General features: G+C 37.8%; 3 protein-coding genes and 1 long non-coding RNA gene across 5 annotated transcripts in view; 1 reads left to right on the forward strand and 3 right to left on the reverse strand.

Annotated features, from left to right (window-relative positions):
* Positions 1 to 19,146, reverse strand: part of LOC101471753 (class I histocompatibility antigen, F10 alpha chain) — a 111,794-nt gene that overhangs the window by 18,239 nt on the left and 74,409 nt on the right. The window lies entirely within an intron of this gene.
* LOC143414526 (uncharacterized) lies at positions 6,960 to 8,087 on the forward strand. Its single transcript, XR_013095150.1, has 3 exons — positions 6,960 to 7,074; positions 7,220 to 7,296; positions 7,741 to 8,087. It is a non-coding gene; the product is annotated as an uncharacterized LOC143414526 (long non-coding RNA).
* On the reverse strand, positions 7,068 to 11,852 carry LOC101470990 (BOLA class I histocompatibility antigen, alpha chain BL3-7). Its single transcript, XM_024798363.2, is given in 7 exon segments — positions 7,068 to 7,327; positions 7,479 to 7,491; positions 7,721 to 7,825; positions 8,772 to 9,074; positions 9,410 to 9,673; positions 10,837 to 11,103; positions 11,728 to 11,852. Coding segments are annotated over 6 exon segments (1,002 nt in total). The 5' UTR covers positions 11,780 to 11,852; the 3' UTR covers positions 7,068 to 7,327; positions 7,479 to 7,480.
* LOC101471461 (class I histocompatibility antigen, F10 alpha chain) overlaps positions 14,213 to 19,146 on the reverse strand; it is a 76,057-nt gene continuing 71,123 nt past the window's right edge. For both annotated transcript variants that reach the window (XM_076878922.1, XM_076878923.1), the window contains exons 4-9: positions 18,679 to 18,981; positions 18,068 to 18,208; positions 17,770 to 17,787; positions 17,520 to 17,564; positions 16,707 to 16,754; positions 14,213 to 16,142 (exon numbers count right to left, since the gene is read on the reverse strand). In XM_076878922.1, the coding sequence (XP_076735037.1) occupies positions 16,138 to 16,142; positions 16,707 to 16,754; positions 17,520 to 17,564; positions 17,770 to 17,787; positions 18,068 to 18,208; positions 18,679 to 18,981 (560 nt within the window). In that variant the 3' untranslated portion in view covers positions 14,213 to 16,137. The remainder of the gene's footprint in view (positions 16,143 to 16,706; positions 16,755 to 17,519; positions 17,565 to 17,769; positions 17,788 to 18,067; positions 18,209 to 18,678; positions 18,982 to 19,146) is intronic.

Raw genomic sequence — 19,146 nt, forward strand, 5'->3', positions numbered from 1 at the left:
ACATCTAATAACCGTATCATTAAAAATAGTAAAATATAACAGAAAATGCTTTCAGATATCTAATTAATCATGCACAAAATCAAGAAAATATTTATCTAAGCACAATTTTTTAGGGCTGGCATGATTTTCAGTTTTAAAGTGGTGGGACCCATATATTTATATATTTGGGGTATAAATAAAACTGAAAACCATGACAGCCCTAAAAAATTAAGGATCACTAGTCTTTCTGGAGTTTGCATGTTCTCTCTGTGTTTGCGTGGGTTCTCTTCAGGCTTCCTCCCACAGTCTAAAGACATGCAGTGGGGTTAGGCTAATTGGAAACTTCAAACTGCCCATAGAATGTGAGTAAAAGTGAGTGCAAATGGTTCCCTCTGTCCAGGGTGTACCCTGCCTCTTGCCCTATGACAGCTGGGATAGGCTCCAGCGCCCCCCCGCGACCCTGAAAATGATAAGCTGGATAGCTGTTATAGAGACATAAACAGTGTTACAGCGCCCCCTGCTGACCAATTCCGCGATTGTTACAGCTTTCTTTTCAGTTTGGCACTTTACTCACAACATATTTGAAGTTTTCAAGCCTGAATAAGCATTTTCCAAAAGACAATAGTTAACATGCAAAAAGCCTGTAACTCAATAAAAAACTTTATTCATTTTTAAATGTCTGTGAAAAAGTCGGTGCAATCAAAATAAAAGGAGAGTCAAAATATTTAGACATTTTTTGAGATACATTAACAGAAAATAAACTTCAATTATACGCAGTACAGGACAGTAGTAATGTAGTCTTAAAAGTGCGGGGAATCACAACACATGAAGTTCGTCCTGCCCCTTTGCCCAGTCAGGCTAATCATTCTCTTGCCTTGATATTCCTCTGGCAGGTTTGTGTGTGTGTGTAATCGTTGTGGGCGGCCTTTACTTCAAGTCCCCGCCCTCCTCACATGTGGATCATCACCCACCTTCTTGAGGCAGTGACTGACAGTCACTCAACTCTAAATCGTTGACCTGCCTTGTGAATGAAACCATCCCTGAGATATCTGACCGTGTCCTCTACGACTTCTGGCAATTAATTGTATGTTTCCCTGTGCACAGGTCTTCCCTGGTGTCCCATCCCTAAGGAATGTCGAGAGTGTTCCTGTGTTTCCCTCCCTCTGGATTAACATTCTGATTAATTTTGTGTTGTTTCGTTGCCTAAACCTTTGAATCTTTAGATGCGAGTCATGCTCACAAGGTCAAGACTGAACAGCAATAACAAAAAAAGACAAATCTTTACTTTTGATTGTGTAGGTGGAATACCCCACCTATAGACAGAACAGTTTTCATAATAAAGTCTGAGTTTTCTTGTTTGTTTGTGTGTCAGACTTTAAGGATGTTGATATATACCTTCCAAATAAAGTTAATGGTTTGGCCATTGTGTGGTAAAAATCAAGAACGCTTGTAGACACATTTTTTATATATATAAATTATTTTATTTATTTATAACCTTTATTTAATTATACTATACACCTTGAAGTTATTTATAAACTCAGCTGAACATTGAGACTTTGACACCACATAAAAAACAGACAAAGAAGAGGTGACCCATCTACCAAAGGCCTTCTGGAGGGACATCGGTTCAACTCTGTCCCAGACTATTTTCTCCATGTCTTCATTCTTGTCCTACTTCCCTCTTACTTTCTACACTTTCCTACCAAATAAAAATAAATTGCCTGAAATAAAGCCTCACACAACACACTGAACCATGAAACAGATGAACTACAGCAAAACAAGATAACACTGGGTACAACTACTAACAACCCAGAACATGAAACTGATACGTGTACAATTCACTCAAGTCTAACCTGGTAACAGCAAATGCTGTTGTAATAGCTCCAGTTTGTTGTTTACCATTGTCTTGCTGAAATAAGCAAAGTCTTCAATGAAAAATATCACTTCAGGATGAGACTATATGTTGCTATTACATCTGTATATACCTTTCAGTACTGACAGTTGCTATTTTCAGATGTGCAAGCTGCTAATTCCACTGGCACTGATGCCACCACCGTACCATCAGAATGCAGACTTTTGAAGTAAGCACTGATAACAAGCTGGATGTACGATGATGTCAGCATTGAGTTTGACACTGTGGGAAAGTGGAACCGATGTAAGGAACTGATTAGCACCCGAACACACAGGAAACCAGGCAGATGAGTGATTACAGATCTTCCTCACAGTACTCACCTATAAGCTTCATGTAATTTGCAAGTAAAGTTATCACATAAGGATAATGACATAAACCAAAGTCACTTACAAAACTTATAGAGCAGTTTCCTTAACATGAAACATAACGTATCAGCAGTTATATCACTTTTAATCAGCTCCACCAAGAGCCTTGGCCACCAAACCAATTAATTTGTCACATCTCTGGACTTGATGAGTCATTGTTTCCCAGCATATTTTATTTAAAATGTCTGCTCTCTGTGACCCTGGAATGATGCTCCTGCATCCTTGTAAGACAAAAGGCATCAGCCTCTGACAGCTAACTTTTCACTTTCATGTAAGTTCTGATGTTTAGTGGTTAATTACCACTGTAATTGGGCCATCCTCTTCTTATGTAGTTGATGGTAGTCTGTAGTCCACTGTCTACTGCAGTGGCAGTGAGCTTTAGGACAGTTAACTCAATCCAATGCAGCACTTTCTCAAGTCAGGCATTGTTCCATGGTTCTGTTTTCCGGATGTGTAATTGCTGTGCAAGAAACTCAACACATGTGAAAAAACACTGTGAAAAAAATGGAGATGACATCAAGCAATGATCAGCTGATCCTGATTTTACTAAACAAAAAAAGGAAGAAACAAAACTAAAAAAGGAAGATGTTTCTTCCTTTTTTAGGCAGCAGCAGTGATAATTTCATGGTTTAATTCAGGAGTTGAAGTAGTTGTATAAATCCTGACATATTTCAGGATATCAGAGGGACAGTCTGAGCTCTTGTTAGCAGAGTTGTGACCACATGTGAGGAGGAAGAGCGTTGGTCAGTCAACTTTATTGACTAACCAGTGCGTTTCGGCTTGTGGCCTTCATCAGGGTCATAGTAACACAGTAACAGTGTGCTTACGCTAAAAACAGGAAACAGAAAAAAATTCAAATTAACCAATCACATCTTCATGGATAGACCAGCTGACATATAACAGGTTAGTATTGGTTAACTGGTTAAGTCACGCCCAAGTAAATACTGGACTAGGCCATTAGTGATGAAGACGGGGGTGAGGAGACATAATTCCCACCTGTCTTAAAATACGTGCATGAAATACATAAAAGAATATTAGAAAATATGATTACAAAAAAACATTTAACATTTTCAATCCTCAGAAATTCATCTTCAGCTAAAACTGTTAAATGTGCCATTAATGAGGGATTAATGAAGAGCACGGTCGTTTGATTTGGTATTACTGTCCTCACTGATGTGGAGACACTGAAACATGCTGCTGTTTGCACTAGAGTCAGTATTAGATCAATACTAATGCAAATGGAGCCATGCTTTGTTTCTATCCTTATAGTATAAATGTTAATTATATTTATTAATGTTACCATTGTTTTAAATGAAAAAATATGTGTCAAACATGTACTATGAAAAATGTATTTTTTATATTTTATAGCACATTTAAACAACAGAAGCTCAGAACACATTTACATTCCAGCTGATTTTAATTAACTTTCAAGCTCACAGTGATTTCTCTAGTCAGGGTAAATTCATTCATATGCATTGACCAGTTAATGAGCATGGCTTTCCTCAACAGCTCGTCTTAGCTAATGATGTCAGTTACAGCTTGCTAACACATTTAATTTACTGAAAAAGTGCAGCGGGGCCTCTGTTTTTTTCTCGGGTTTACTGAAGAGGCTCTACAGCAGATGGGCAGCCCCCACTCTGAAGATCTGCCCCTGGTTTGATCCCAGATGGATTGGCTGACATGGAGGAATCAGAGCTTATGACCTGGACGTTTTGGAGATGTTTTAGCTTCATTTTTGGGGAGCTGTCAGATTGCTCATGTTTCTTACAGTCACTTGCAGAGATCAGCAGGCTACTCTCCGTGGTCCTTTCCTTATTCCTTTATAAGGATATGAAAAGTCAACTGTCAAAGCTGACATGGTTTTTACATAAAAAGCCGAGATGTGTGGCCTCAGGTCTTCAGTATTCTTGGGGGCTGTGGATGGCCTGGTTGTCCTGGTTCCATCTCTGTTTGCCTCTGGCTCCTGGGGGGCATTATTGTGGCTTCCAGACTTTAATTTTATTAAGCACATTTGTTTTTTGGGGCCTTTTTCTGGTTCTGGCCCTTAAGGTACAGTTAAGACTGAAACAAAAACAAAAGCCAGGGAGAGAGAGAGAGACATGTGGCAAGGGGCAACAGGTCGGACTCAACCTGCTGTTCTCAGCCATAAAACACAGGGTCGCTCATCCCACTGAGCTAAACCGGTGCCTTTAAAGTACCTTTATGACAAAGACACAGGTATTCTCTCTCACACACTCACCACAAGAAGGTTATTGATTTGTGTATCTGTGCATTTGCAGTGTTTTTTGTTCCAGGTGCTGTATCTTTGTTTTTTTTACAGGTGCAGCAGCTTGCGGTACATTGTGCTTTTCTATTTGTACTCTACCCTTTTATTATATTTTCTCGATTTTTCTCCCTTTCTTTTTTTCTCTCATGCCTTAGACACACTATGCCACATATAATGTAATAACTGAAGTAACACAAATAGAAATGAATAAATAAACAGATAAAAGAAACACATGAACAAGAGGAGCCAATAGAGTTTTTGTAGACTTGACCTTGGAGAAGCAAAATGGGTTTGGCACCGCCGTTAATTCAGTTCATTATTCTGATTGCAAAAGCTGCCAGGCAGGACAAGATAAAAAACAAACACAAAAACACTCCACTGAAGGATCTGTGTCTGACCCTTCATATTTTGACATGAAGGCCTGCCAATTTGCCATTGGAGCTAGCAGATTTTAGTTTATTATATAAAATGTTTCCAGACAAATCTTTAAAGACCTTTTGCCAGATCTGTGATCTTTGGGATGTATATCTTGTATTTTACAAGATATTTTATAATATTCATTTCCATATAATATCCATATAATGTTCTGTGACTGATCTGATCTCCCCATATTTTCTCCGTAAAGATTATTGATGACAGATTCATAAATTTGTATACTGCTAGATCTCTCCGGACACAGGCCCTTTTTGTCCTGTGATAAAATCCCACATTTTTTAAATTCCTTGTCATGTGCTGTGTGCAGGAAGCCAGAAAAAGGATCCAATATTCAGACTCCAGGACACAAAACGTAAACTTAAAAAACAGCTTTATTGCTGAACAAGGAAAAAACTAACTAAACTAATGACACAAATAAATTAGGCAGGTTGATGGACCGAACATACAGTGTAGGATGATGGTACAACGCAACAGTGACAGACAGAAACACGGGGCTTAAATACACTGAGGGATAACGAGGGAACTGCACACAGGAGAGAGTCACGGTTGATGGTAATCCAGTGTCCAGAGGCCGGCCCATCGGGAAAATGCTCGATAAAACCCAGTACAGCTCTGGCAGCCATTATAGAAGCTAAGTGACGTAGGGTGGTGTAATGTGTCTGCATTGCTTGAATTTGCTTAAACTGCACAGTATAGGCGATGTTGTTGTGCTCTGTAATACAGTAAAGATATGTTAGTGAGCTCAGTTTAGCTAGCTCTACTTCCATCCATTTATAAACGGAACATGAAGGCTTTGATTTTCCTGCCCAGTCAATGCGCCCCTCCCCCACCCACACGCTTACACACGTAGAAAGTTCTAGATCAGCGATCAAGCAAGCAAGGGCAGCTCTGTGGCAGCAACACTTATAAGGCTTGTTTTTTGTTTTGTTTTTTACTGTACTCCAAGTGTCCTTAAGTCACATCACAAGAGTGTATAGCCAAAAGCAAGTTTATTTAATTAAACAGGTACCAGATTCACAGGCACTTTTTGGAGGCAAACTGTTATGTTTGTGTTATATTTAGCTTCTGCTTCAGTGATGTTTTTTAATGATAAAGAATTTTAAAATGTCCCTTTTTTCATTTTAAGGGAGAGCTCCTGTGGACTTCTGTAGTGATGTGCGATACCACTGATTTGCTTTCCGATCAGATACCAAGTAAAATTCAGGGTGGTAACGACGATACTGATCAGATACCGATACTCTGTACAAAAACGTAATTTTTCATTGTATTTCATAATACAATATATAATTGTATTATGTAATTGTAATAATAATATAGCTTCATAATGATTACAGGACATCAGACTACTTGTTCTTATTGCTTAATAATGCAGAATTATCATATAGAAATAAAAAACCTGAAGTTGTGCGCTATTTGAACACGTTGCCTGCCTGCAGCACTAAAGGACTCTGCGAGAGTCTCGCCCTAGCAGCACCTGTCCCTCTCCTCCTCTTCAGTTCGCCTTAACATAAGCTCATCATATTCTGTCATACATCATATATTGTGAGCAAATCAGTTTTCTTTAATTTCTTAAAAGCACACGTGTGTGTGTGTTCAGCTTTGTCTGAGAGCTCCTGCAGTGATCTCTCTCACCAAAACTAAAGGTTTTCAGTGCAAACACTTTATGTAAACTGAATCTGACTTGCATTGTAAATTAAAACAAAATAACATCTTGTATTATTTTCAGTTTCTCCATTTTGGATGCAGCAGGAAGCTTCCTGATCATAAGTTCCTGCAGGTTCTCACTGTAACGGTGTAGGTTTCCATCCACAGTATAAAAAGATGCATGACAGGTTAAATGCATCCATCCATTCGTTTCCGCTGATCATTTTCAGGATCGTTGGGGGCGCTGGAGCCTATCCCAGCTGTCTTAAGGCAAGAGGTAGGGTACACCCTGGACAGGTCACCAGTCTGTTGCAAGGCTAATACACAGACACAGACAACCAATCGCACTCACATTCAGGCCTATGGGCAATTTAGTGTTTCCAATTAACCTGTCCCCACTAACTGCATGTCTTTGGACGGAGGGAGTAAGCCGGAGTACCCGGGGAGAACCCACGCAAACACGGGGAGAACATGTAAGCGCCACACAGAAAGACCCTTTTGTAGGTTAAGTTAAATGTTTATTCTAAAATAATTTAATTACCAGAAATTAATTAATCATTTTAATTCTAAGTTTTCCCTGCATGTGTGAGTTTGTGTGGTTGTCTCTCTCTTTCTCAGATAGACTGGCATCTCGTCCTGGATGTACCTTTGAGTCATTCAGCTGGGAGAGGCTGACTTCATGCGAAGCTGAGATGGTTGAGCGATAAATTTCTTTCTAAAGCTGCACTGAGTCACAGACAGAGAAATCTTTTAAACATCTTAAGTCTCAAACATTTTAAATAAGCATTTAAATCTGAAATATAAAAACCAAATAAAATTATTTTTAAGAAAATCTAATAAAATATATATACATATATATAATAAATTAAATACTTACTGTCAGTGCAGCTCTGAAAACACAGACAGTAATACAGTTAATTATTCAAAACATACAAAAGCACATAAGAATAAAGGCACTGTTTGCACCACTTGTATGAAACATTTGATTGAATATCAAATATTTACACATTATGAACTTTATCACATGGGAAGTAACAGACATGAAACATCAAATTATAAGAGCATAAACATCAAAATGTTGGAAACATGTTGAAGGTAAATGTGTTTCATATTTCTCACCTTTATATTTTCTCCTCCAGATAAAGACTGCAGAGAAGCAGACAGTCAGGAGGAGCAGGATGCCCATAATCCGGACAACAACACCAGCAGGGAAGACTGAAGAACCTGAAACCAACACATTTACATTCTGTAGTTCATCTCACTGTTGGACCAACGTTCATTAAGACCACACCAGACCTTTATCTATAAAACACCACAGGAACTAAACTACACAATGTTTTAATGTAGATTAGTGAATAATCAAACTGTATCACAGTTTGATGTTTAGCAGTTACACTGAGCCAGTCATCAACAACAGGTGAATGAACACATATCACAGCAGGTTTGATTCTTCCATGTTATAAACAGATCACATAAAACCAGAAAAAAAAATAAAAAAAAACACATTAAAATTAAAGTTTCTAGTTTTTACCTGTCTGACTTACTTTACTTGTCTGATCTTTATTTTCACCTGTGCTGCATTAGTGGATCCTTCAGACCTGTTTGTGTTTTAGTTGTTGTTAGTGTTGTAGACACAGAGTGTTATTGGTCCTTGAAGGGTCTCTGTTTCTGTCCCTGCGTTAAGTTCACTCAGTGTTTCATCCGTTTAGTTTTACGTCAGCTGTGTCTCGTCACCCTCCTGTTTCCCACTCTCTGATTACCTCATGTGTTTATAAACACTCTTCCCTCCCTTCAGTCTTTGTTTTAGTGTCTGTTTGTCTTCTCTCGTGTGATTTCTCTGAGTGTATTTTAGATTTACCAGTTTGTTGCCTGTTTTAGATTTTTGTTGAAAGTTTTGGATCAGCAGTTTAACTTTGTACTAAAGCCCAAAAATGAAAGTTTTTTGGTTGTTTTTTTTTTCACTCCTACATCGTCCATTATTAAAATCAAATACTGAATGATTAGTCCTGTTGCTCCCTAATCTCTATCAAACACGTGGTTTGTTTTAAGCATGTGTGAAAAGGGCTTCTTCCAGTTTCCTCCTTTCACGTGGAGCCAAATGGAAAATCCAAATAAGATCAAATAAAGGTGTATTTATAAAAGTTTTACTCACTTCTTTTTCCAGTCTTACCCTCATTGGTCCTGATCGCTGCTTTGTCCAGTTTGGTGACGATGTCCTCGTTCACACCAGAGAGCTGAAACATACATCTGTAGCTGTGCCAGTCTTCAGGTGTGACTGATGAAAGATCCAGATCAACACTCATCTGGAAGGTCCCGTCATTGTTGGTGAGGATCTCTCCTATGTTCACACCTTCATGAAGCGCCACTCCATCTTTCCTCCAGACCATCTCGGCTCTGTTAGGATAGAAACCTGTAGCGTGGCAGGTGACTGGAGAGGAGGAAGACTTCTGGAGGAGAGACACTGATGGAAGCTCTGAGAGATTTAAAAAATTAAAAAAATAAATCTAAAATCACAGTTCATACTGAGTTTACCATTTTCATTTGATGTATTTTGAATGTTTTAGACACAAATTAATATACATGCCATTTAAAGAATAATTAAGAAAATGGGAGAATTACAAGAAGTACACAACTGAGTGAAGGGAGTGCTGTAAAAAGCTGCAGCGATGGTGACTGGATAGTAAAATAAACAGAAATTGGGAAAAATGAAAAGCATAAATGTGATAAAGTGGTAATAAATGTATGAGAAGATCAGGATGTGGCCTGTTAATTAAAAGTATTACAATAAATCAGGTCATGTGATTTTACCTGTCCTCATCAGAGTGCTCCCCCCATAGTTCACGTACTTCTTCAGCCACTCAGGACAAAGCTTGGAGTGATAGTTCCTCAGATCACCTGAAAGAGATCTGTCACTGTTGATTACAGCCTGCGTTACTGGAGCGATCCATGTCTGTGTCTTCAGGTCAAATGATAGGAAGTCTTCTCCATCATAGCCATACTGATGATATCCGTTAACTTCAGTCGTTTCATCTTCCCATTCACAGCCGTACATCATCTGGTTAATGTGAACACCTGAAACCAAGAGGGGCAGGAAATAGTTGATATTTGCCCACAGATGAGGGAGTTAAGTTGAAGAGCTTCGATTAAAAACTACATAAATACACATAATCAGCTTTTTAAAATCAAATCAAATCAAATCACTTTTATTGTCACATCACATGTGCAGGCACACTGGCACAGCACATGCGAGTGAAATTCTTGTGTGCGAGCCCCACAAGCAACAGAGATGTGCAAACACAACAACACAAACGAGCAAAATACAAGAATGGCCAACCTGAAACTAATAAATATATGTACAATATATAATAGTGTATGCATTTCTGGATGTGTATACTAAATATTTTCCTACGTGTGTGTGTGTGTGTGTGTGTGTGTGTGTGTGTGTGTGTGTGTATACACATTTTTACAAATTAAATAGTAAAAAAAAAAAAATAATAATAATAATAGTAAAATATATAAAATATACAGAGTTGAATATGTGCAAAACAAGTGGCATTTATATACAGTGTGGAGTGCAGTGTGGAGTGCATAATGTTGAAAATTTGGCTGGTTAAGCTTCCATTAAGGGCGCTAACAAGCTAGCTTGTGTCTGTAATAGAGTTGGATGCCTCGAGACCACTTTTACGTGGTCTTGGTCTCGACGGACTTTGGTCTTGTCTTGGTCTCGCTGTCTCTGTCTTGCTGTCTCAGATAGTGATTGTGTACCCATGACACACAAACCAACGTTCGATAATGTGTCGTGCACAAAAGCATGCTTAGAGAGTGCTTTGTAGTGAATCAGAAGAGTGGACTCCCATTGAGCGAGAGCCGGCTCCTCACTTAATTTCCTTTCGCTGCTCAGCTCTCACACAGTGGCTCAGCTATGCTCCAATCCCTCCATATTGTGGCCAATCACATGCGAGGATATAGGATAATATCATTATGTGAAAAACAAGAGAGGGTGAGAGACAGTGTAAAGACTTTTTTGTCTCAGTCTCGTCTCATCTTTGTCTTTGTCTTGGTCTCGATACCCTCTGGTCTTGGTATTGTCTTGGTCTTGGTTTAGGCAGTCTTGACTACAAGTCTAGTCTGTAACAACAAAGGTCTTTAAAACCTGGAGAGATTTTATTCAGTGTCAGCAGTCAGGTTAATAAAAAGCTTCATTTTAAGAGTAAAAAAGTGAAACAGGAACAAACCTCCAGTTTGGTTGAATCACTGCTTCAAAGTGTCGATGTTGCCTTTAAAGACCTGCTGGGTGTTCATGAGCCTGTTAGTCTGGCGGGACAAATACTCTGGATCATCTTCTGCAGCTTTCTCCATCCACTGCTGCTTAAACTCTGCTTTCTCTGTGTTGCTGTCATAGTGAATCATCTGAACATCATCAACCAAACCAACAGCTACAAACTCTGGAAAGTTTGAGACTCCAGAGGAAGAAGTGTAGAAATATCTCAGAGAGTGAGTCACTGTAAGAAACAATGACTGTTTCAGCTTTTAGACTCAACAGAAACAGTGCATGCAGTTCATATTTCATCTAATCATCCTATTATCATTCTAACAGTGCTGAGTTAAGGGCAGTTTTAACTATGGCACAGTCCAACACAAAGGTTTTTTTTACTATGTTTGAGACTAATACCGATGTAATTATGAATCAAATAATCAATAACTCATTATTGGCTCTTTTCAAATGTTGTAAAATTAGAAAATATCAGATTGTATTTTTGTTCAACTTTATTTTGAGAGTCTAAATTGATGTGATTAATAACAGATGATGAGTAATGGATGTTACACTGTTAGTGATGTTGCCGACACACCCTGAACTGTGCAGGAATCAGGAAGTCCTTTGGTGTCACTGATACGTTGATGTGATTAAAACTCACAAACCTTTTTGGTGTTTGTGACTTGAAAGTGATGCTAATCAAGCTTCCTGAAGCATTTTCCCAGAACTAGCAGAGATATTAATGGCTTTTATTTAAACATGGGCAAACACACCTATTAATAGCCTTTTTAAAAATAATCTTAAATATGTCCTTCTTAGCAAAACAAAGTTTAAAAAACTTTACTGTAAGTGATACAAATGTCTAACTCACGTCCCACAGTGCCGTGTATTTCCAGGAGAAGCAGAAAAATAAACAGTTTCATGGTGACCTCTCGATAATCTAACAGCTAATATCTTATTATCTATGTGGGTCTGCATGGAGACCCAAAGCTGAGGTCAAAGCTGCATCATCAGCCAATGAAAACCATCCTCAGTGCCAACGTCACTAATATCTGGGTTAAAATAAACCACTGATGTTATCAGCAGAACTGAAAGTAAAGTCTGCAAAATGTGATGAAATAAGGAGGCGGGGAGAGGCCAGGTGTTTCTGCCTTTGCTTCCACACAGAAGTATGTTTAGTTTATGAGTCATGCTGCTCAGACTTTTTGTAGGTTAAAGTTTCTATTGTTTCTATTGTCTCTGTGTTGTTCGGCTCCCTTTAGAGTGAAAACATTCCCAAATAAAATGTCACCAGAGGACAAACACAGTGTTTTATTGACACTACAAGGACTAAAACTGTGGTGAAGTGTTCCCCTCTGTGGTTCAAAAGGAAAACAGGTTATACATATACACTGACCAGACACTTTATTAGGTACACCTGTTAAACAGCTCATTAACACACATTTCTAATCAGCCAATCACAAAGCAGCAATCTGATACATTCAGTTGTGTAGACACGGTTGAAACGTCCTGCTGAAGTTCAAACACGGCATCCAGCTCCTTCCACTTATCTGGGTTCAGGTCACGGGGGCAGCAGCCTGAGCAGAGAAGCCCAGACTTTTCTCATCCCGGCACAATTACCCCCAAAAAACTGTGCATTCATTCTGTGGCGGTTAATTTCAATTTCATTAGCAAAATCTTATAACAGGAACTGTTTCGTTATTCTATTTGCAGTTTAATTTTCTCTTTCACAACACAGCTTAGTGTAGTTATTTTTGCTTTGAGTGTGTAAAGTTTATGAAGACTAACATAATTACAGTAGTAGGTTAATGCCACTGTTATTTCACATAAAGAGCAAAATAAGTAAATAAGAGGAGAAGTTGGTCCAACAAGCCCCTAAATCAAAATTATGGGGGCAAGACTTCATGTAGTAGACTGGGGGAGTTGTAGGTTCAGACTTTTAAAGGAGCTCAGCCCCCAATCACAACGCCACGCATTATGATTGGGGGCTGAGCATTTTAACACCTTGTCGTTAATATTAGGAGAAAATGCTACTTGCAAATGTCATCAACCATTTTCACATTTTCAAACCTCAATTCTATTTGATACACATTAAAACGTTACTTTCAAAAGCAGCCTAATTAGTTGGATGACGTATTGTAATGTTTAAAAATGAATCAGAGTGAATAATCAGTGATTGTAATCTCATCCACCTGTTTTAGGGCGGAGCCTTTAGTTACCCAACCCAAGCGAAGACTTGTTAAAGAAGTTAAAGAACTACTTGTGGCAAAGCAATAAGATAAGAAACAGTATTTCAGTCTCTTAACCACAGAGGCTTCCACCAAATCATCAAGTACTTTAAGTGGCATTATTCAGTACAGATACTGGAAAATCACGCTGCCACTCCACAGACCAGTACGTGAAGCAAACTGGTAATAGAGTTGTTTCATATTAATATTTCTGAATTCATCGAACCCTCCCTTTATCATGCAAACACAGCACAGGGCATCGTGTACTCCAGTTTTATGAGTGGAGAACTGATTTGTACTCTGTCATATCGTTGTAGTGGCAGCCATCCTCTTCAGCCATGTTTGGAGTGAATCCTGTAAAATGCTGCTATTCAAACCAATATCCCCTGTTCAGAATGTCTACTGGCATGTTTTACGTGTGCTACTGGAAAACAAAGTCTCCATGAAATACATGAAAAACTAATTTTGTTTTTCAGCTGCCTTCACTGTCTGCTCCCTCAGTCTTCCTGTTCTTATACAACCTCTCTGTCCTCTCTCTCTGCATCATCCTCATTCAACTAGGAACAAGAAAATAACAAAAATATCATCTTAGAACAATTAAGATAAGATTATTATTATTATTATGATAAGGGCAGGTTTAGGATCCATAATTGATAACAGTATAACACACTGCTTTATACTGAAGCTACAACTTTATGCTGTTCGGTGAATTTGACCACATGTCCACTCTGTTTCTTTTTGCTCTCTACTGTCTTCATCCTGCTCTCTCAAAAGTTAAATGTTACAGTGAATAAAGGACATAAACTCATCCATATAAGTTTATAGTGATATTCAAACTGAATACAGACGGATGCTGGACACTGACAGGTAACATTTTGACCTACTGTCACTTGGATCTGGAGCTGAAGCCCAATTCATCCAGAATTGGAACAGAAATCTTTAACAAACTAAAATTATAAAGTACATCATCTCCTTGGCTGAAAGTAGTGATGCACCCACCTTTACATACTCAGTAATTCAATATTTGTGGTGTCAGGTTGGAACATGACTCATATTCACAAAGTTTCTGTTCACTCATGTTATTATACTCTCCTCTCCACACTATGAATACTCGACATTATGCACGACCACAATGTAAAACTTTTATTTAGATGTTCAAGTATAGAAACAGTGCAGTAGTCTAACAAAACAAAGACTCTTTCCCCTGATTCTGTAGATCAAAACACAGCTGACCTGAAACATCCAACATAAAACAATCTTTACAATAAATCCCACATGAGGCACGCGCGCGCACACACACACACACACACACACACACACACACACACACACACACACACACACTGTAAACCTGATTTTTGGCAGCTGCATTGACCATCTAACAGAACAAACAGTAATAAAATATACACATACATTTCTGTGTAGTATATATGATACAGTTACCATTAAAGTCATGACTGTTCATCACTGTCACATGTACCAGGGTTTGAACAAAACATAGAAATAGCAATAATAGAGTACAGCTTTTCTTTGCAATACCTTATTTATAGCTTTCATCAGCGTATTCATATTTTTATTAAAGATGAAACAAATTATTTATGGAAACTTTTATAAATCTTAAACTCAGTATTTCAAGACACCTCATGTTGTTGCTCATAAAAAAAACTGTGATTGTAAAGTGACTGTAAATGAACTGATCTGCAGTTAGTTCAAAGCACAGCAAATCAGAGAACTATTATTTTCAACTTATTGACCTTAAATCACAATATCTCCAAAGGTGCAGTGGTTAGCATTCTGACCTTGTCAGTAAAAGGTTGATGGTTCAATTCCAGCTGAAAACGCAAAGCCCCTTTGAGGTTGTGTCAGGAAAGTCATCCAGAGTTAAACTAAAATCAAACAGGCAGAACTAACTGCTGTAGCAAAGCAGCATTAAAACTGCATAATGTTAATACACACTCAGACCAACACTGAGGAAAATAAACACATAATTCCTACAGATGTCGTTTTTCTTCTTCAGGACCATCTTTACTTATTATTGCATAAAAAAGACCTACAGTATAAAATTATACTTAAAAAATTTAAATTGTTTTTTATGTTTTTTTCAGTGTTTATATTTATGTAGTTTTATTTTTATGTCTTTATGTTATTGTTATGTTATAATTATTGTTAATATTATTATAATTGTTGTTGTTATTAATGAATTAATTATTTTATTTTTTCATTTTTATTCTCTTCTTAATGTTAAGCACTTTGGTCAGGACTTGCTGTATTAAAGCACTTTATAAATAAAGTTAGTTTGGCTAAAAAGTATTTTTTCTCACAGAAAATAGTAATTCTCTTTTTTTCCTGTGACATAAAAGTAAAAATTTGGTTCCTTCATGTTGTTTGGTGTATTTTGTGTATGTTTCAGTCACAAGTTGTAAATGGTAAATGAACTGATTCTTATATAGCACTTTTCTCCTCTCCCAGAGTACTCAAAGCGCTCTATACAACAAGTCACATTCACCCAATCACACCCATTCTCACAAGCACTTTATCTGTACTTAGTGCTTTTCTAACTACAGTCACACACATTCACACTCCGATGGATGCATCAGAGAGCAACTTGGGGTTAGTATCTTGCCCAAGGATACTTGGCATGCAGACCAGAAGAGCCTGGGATCGAACCACCAACCTTCCGATCAGTAGGTGACCCACTCTACCTCCTGAGCTACAGCCACCCCAGCCAGGACGGTCCTGACACGACTGTCCTGGCTGGAATAGAAAATGTCCATTACAGTAGAAATGTTTTCTCAGGAGTTCAGTGATGCAGAATCCTCATGAAGTGAAGTTAGTCCACCTGATCAAAGTGTCTCCTGTTCAAAGAAAGATTCAGCTTTCATTAACGAGGAGTGAATGAAAAATTCTTCATGCATCAGCAAATGCAGTCATTGTGAAAAATGGAGGATTTCTTTAAATGCATTCAGGACAACACAAAGATGACTGTATGTGGTACATGTGATGTGTTCAGAGACGTCACTTACCTTTGTTGCACATTTCACTCTTTGTCAGAATTACTCTAAAGAAAAAAAACATTCAGGTCAAAAGCTCATCATGATGGAAGAGCTGTCACACACACTGGGCCATGACCATCTCCACACAAACTTTCCTCATCTATCATGTCACTAGTGATACAGTTTAACTAGTTACTTGTTCCTCAGTAAAATCTGTTATATGGCCTCGTTATTCTTCATATACGAGGTTTTAGTGGAAGCGACTGATTCTTACCCAGATAAGAAAGAGCATAAAAATGTCTAGTTTGTTATATCTAGATCTTTGCGAGTGGTTGCCATGTTCAGCATGTATGTTGCTCCCTCTGAGGATGTTGTTTTGTTTAGATAAGAGCATTTCAAAACAGTAACCCGAAAACAATCGACTGTAGGAGAAGAAACGTGTGATATGATGGCAATGGGAGGTTTATACCTGAAATCTACAGCTGGTGAGTCAGACCAGCTGAACAGTTCAGAAATGTTTTTAATAATTCAGAATGCATCAAAGTATAAAGATCCATGAGATTAATGAGTAAAAACATGCAGTACCACACAAAGATTAAGACTGTGTGTCATAGAGAGCCTGTACTTACTTGTCATCAGCTCAGTTTTGATGGTTATGTCTGAAGAAGGTTTTGAATCTGAGGAGGAAAAATACAAAATGATTATGTTCAACTAAAAAATAAAATGATCTGTTGATGTTGATGATAGTGTTAAATACAAACAGCATGAACACAAACACAGACAGGAGGGGAAAGTTTTCTCAGTTGCAGGAGGGTTTATCGTTCTGTTTCTGTCACTTGAATATTTAACTTTTTAAAATATGTGAGCACTGTTTCATTGTGTAGGTCAGAAAATTTCGCAGTGCTTATAAAACATATTTATGTGAGCACTACTGTAGCGGACTTTTAACAACTACAGAAATCTCAGTTAGTGAACATGGAGAAAAGTTTATTGGGCAACATCCAGGCCATGAAAGAAGAAGAAGAATGAGGATGTGTGGTGGTGAAAAATGACAGAGAGCAGAATAAATGAAGATCCTGAGGAGTTCAGGGAAACGTTGAAGCTAAGAGACGGATGAGCATTTGCAGACAAACAGATTAAAGTAACAGGACGTGCAGTGATTCACAGATTTAGTTTGTTACTGTAGAATATTACTGAACATACTGAACAGAGACAGGGCCGTCTATGTTTCTAAGGTACTTGTTTTTAGTACTGATGCTTTAATTGCTTTGTTCTGTTTAGTGCTGTGTAACTATAAACTATTATAACTGACTATATGAACACATGGTTTGAATTTCTAACCTTCTACTTTCATATTTAGAAAATGTAAAAATAAAGCCACTACGTTACTATTTTTATGAGGACACAAAAAAATCCTCCAATCCAAGCACAAACAGACACACCTGAAGGGATTCTTTCAGGATCATCTTCAGGTGAAGTCTTCATGTCTACAAAAATCAGACCAGACAGACAAAATCAAAACATAAAAACTTCAGCAACCAGCTGAGCTGCTCTGTGGTGATGCTGTTGTTAATTTCCAACATCTGCTTTGTTTCCATGCATTTAATTTTAGTCTCTAATTCACATTCAGTGAAACAGATTTTTATGTGAACAGATTTTAGCTCAAAATGTCTACATGAGAAATTTACTTACAAGGTTTAGAAGGTTTAGCTGTAAATAAAAGAAAGAATCACATGTCAGTGATCATAGCTGTAAATACAGGAACACTGATCCCTACACCACTAACTCAAACTGGTTTACAAAGCTCTCCATGTTACTTTACCTTTTACTTTATTTACTATTGGTTCCTTCTCTCACTGTGATAATACTGTTACAGTCTCATCACTCTGGGGCTTTAAACATCATTGCTGTACCAGGACCTGAAGCTTGTTTTAATGTGCAACCTGGAAAAACACTAAAAATACTGAATTCATCACTTTGGTTCACTCACCAGTTTTCTTTTTGTAAATAATGAATCCGATTAGTGCAACACCAGCAAGAACAAGAGCAGCAGTGACAATGGGTACGCTGATGGGGACGGCAGTGGGGCTGGAGCTGGGGCTGATCGTGATGTTGGGCACTTCTGTCGAGGCTAAAAACAAACAAAGGAAAAAACAAAGAAGAAGAACAGCAAACAACTGATTTATTAATTTTAAATATCGTTTTGCAAAAAAAATACACTCAAATTTTTGTTCAATGATTAACAAAAAATGTTGAATGAAAATAAAGAGAAAAACAAAACTGAAATTTGTGTCCTTAATGTCTTTAACTTCTTTGACTTATACTAATAGTAAACTAATATTATATTAAATCCAAACATTTAAAGTGTCAGTGCTACAACTGCAAACCATGATTGATTAGTTTATTACATATAAAAATTATTTGTGTTTGTGGGTTTTTTTCTGTTTTAGACTGTTTATATATCATGAGTTCATACAGGAGGTCCATTGTGGGCTATAAAATGAGTAAAATTAGATTTTGAAAATAAAGTCAATATTTTATGACACCCATCAGCTCAAACACAAAACAACACATCTTCATCATTTCTGATTATATTCTTACCTTCATTTGTCCTGATGGCTGTTTTATCCAGTGTGGTGGTGACGTTTTCATTTATACCAGAGAACTGAAACACACAGTCGTACCTCCTCCAGTCTTCAGCTGGAACAGATCTCAGATCCAGGTTAACACTCATCTGGAAGGTCCCGTCATTGTTGGTGAGGATCTCTCCTATCTCCACACCCTCATGAGTCTCCTCTCCATCTTTCCTCCAGATCATCTCGGCTCTGTCAGGATAGAAACCTGTAGCGTGGCAGCTGATGGCAGAGGAGGAAGACTTCTGGAGGAGAGACACTGAGGGAAGAACTGGACAGTAAAGCGACACACAGGTCACTGTTTCTGTATTAACAGCATGCTAACACATATTAATGTACATATAGTACCATGTGAAGGATATTACAGAGTCAAATAAAGACTCTGTAATATAAAAATAAAGAAATAAGGAAAATATTTGAAGGGAGGGGGAAACAC

Source organism: Maylandia zebra, linkage group LG22, assembly GCF_041146795.1.
Source record: "Maylandia zebra isolate NMK-2024a linkage group LG22, Mzebra_GT3a, whole genome shotgun sequence".
Lineage (NCBI taxonomy): Eukaryota > Metazoa > Chordata > Actinopteri > Cichliformes > Cichlidae > Maylandia > Maylandia zebra.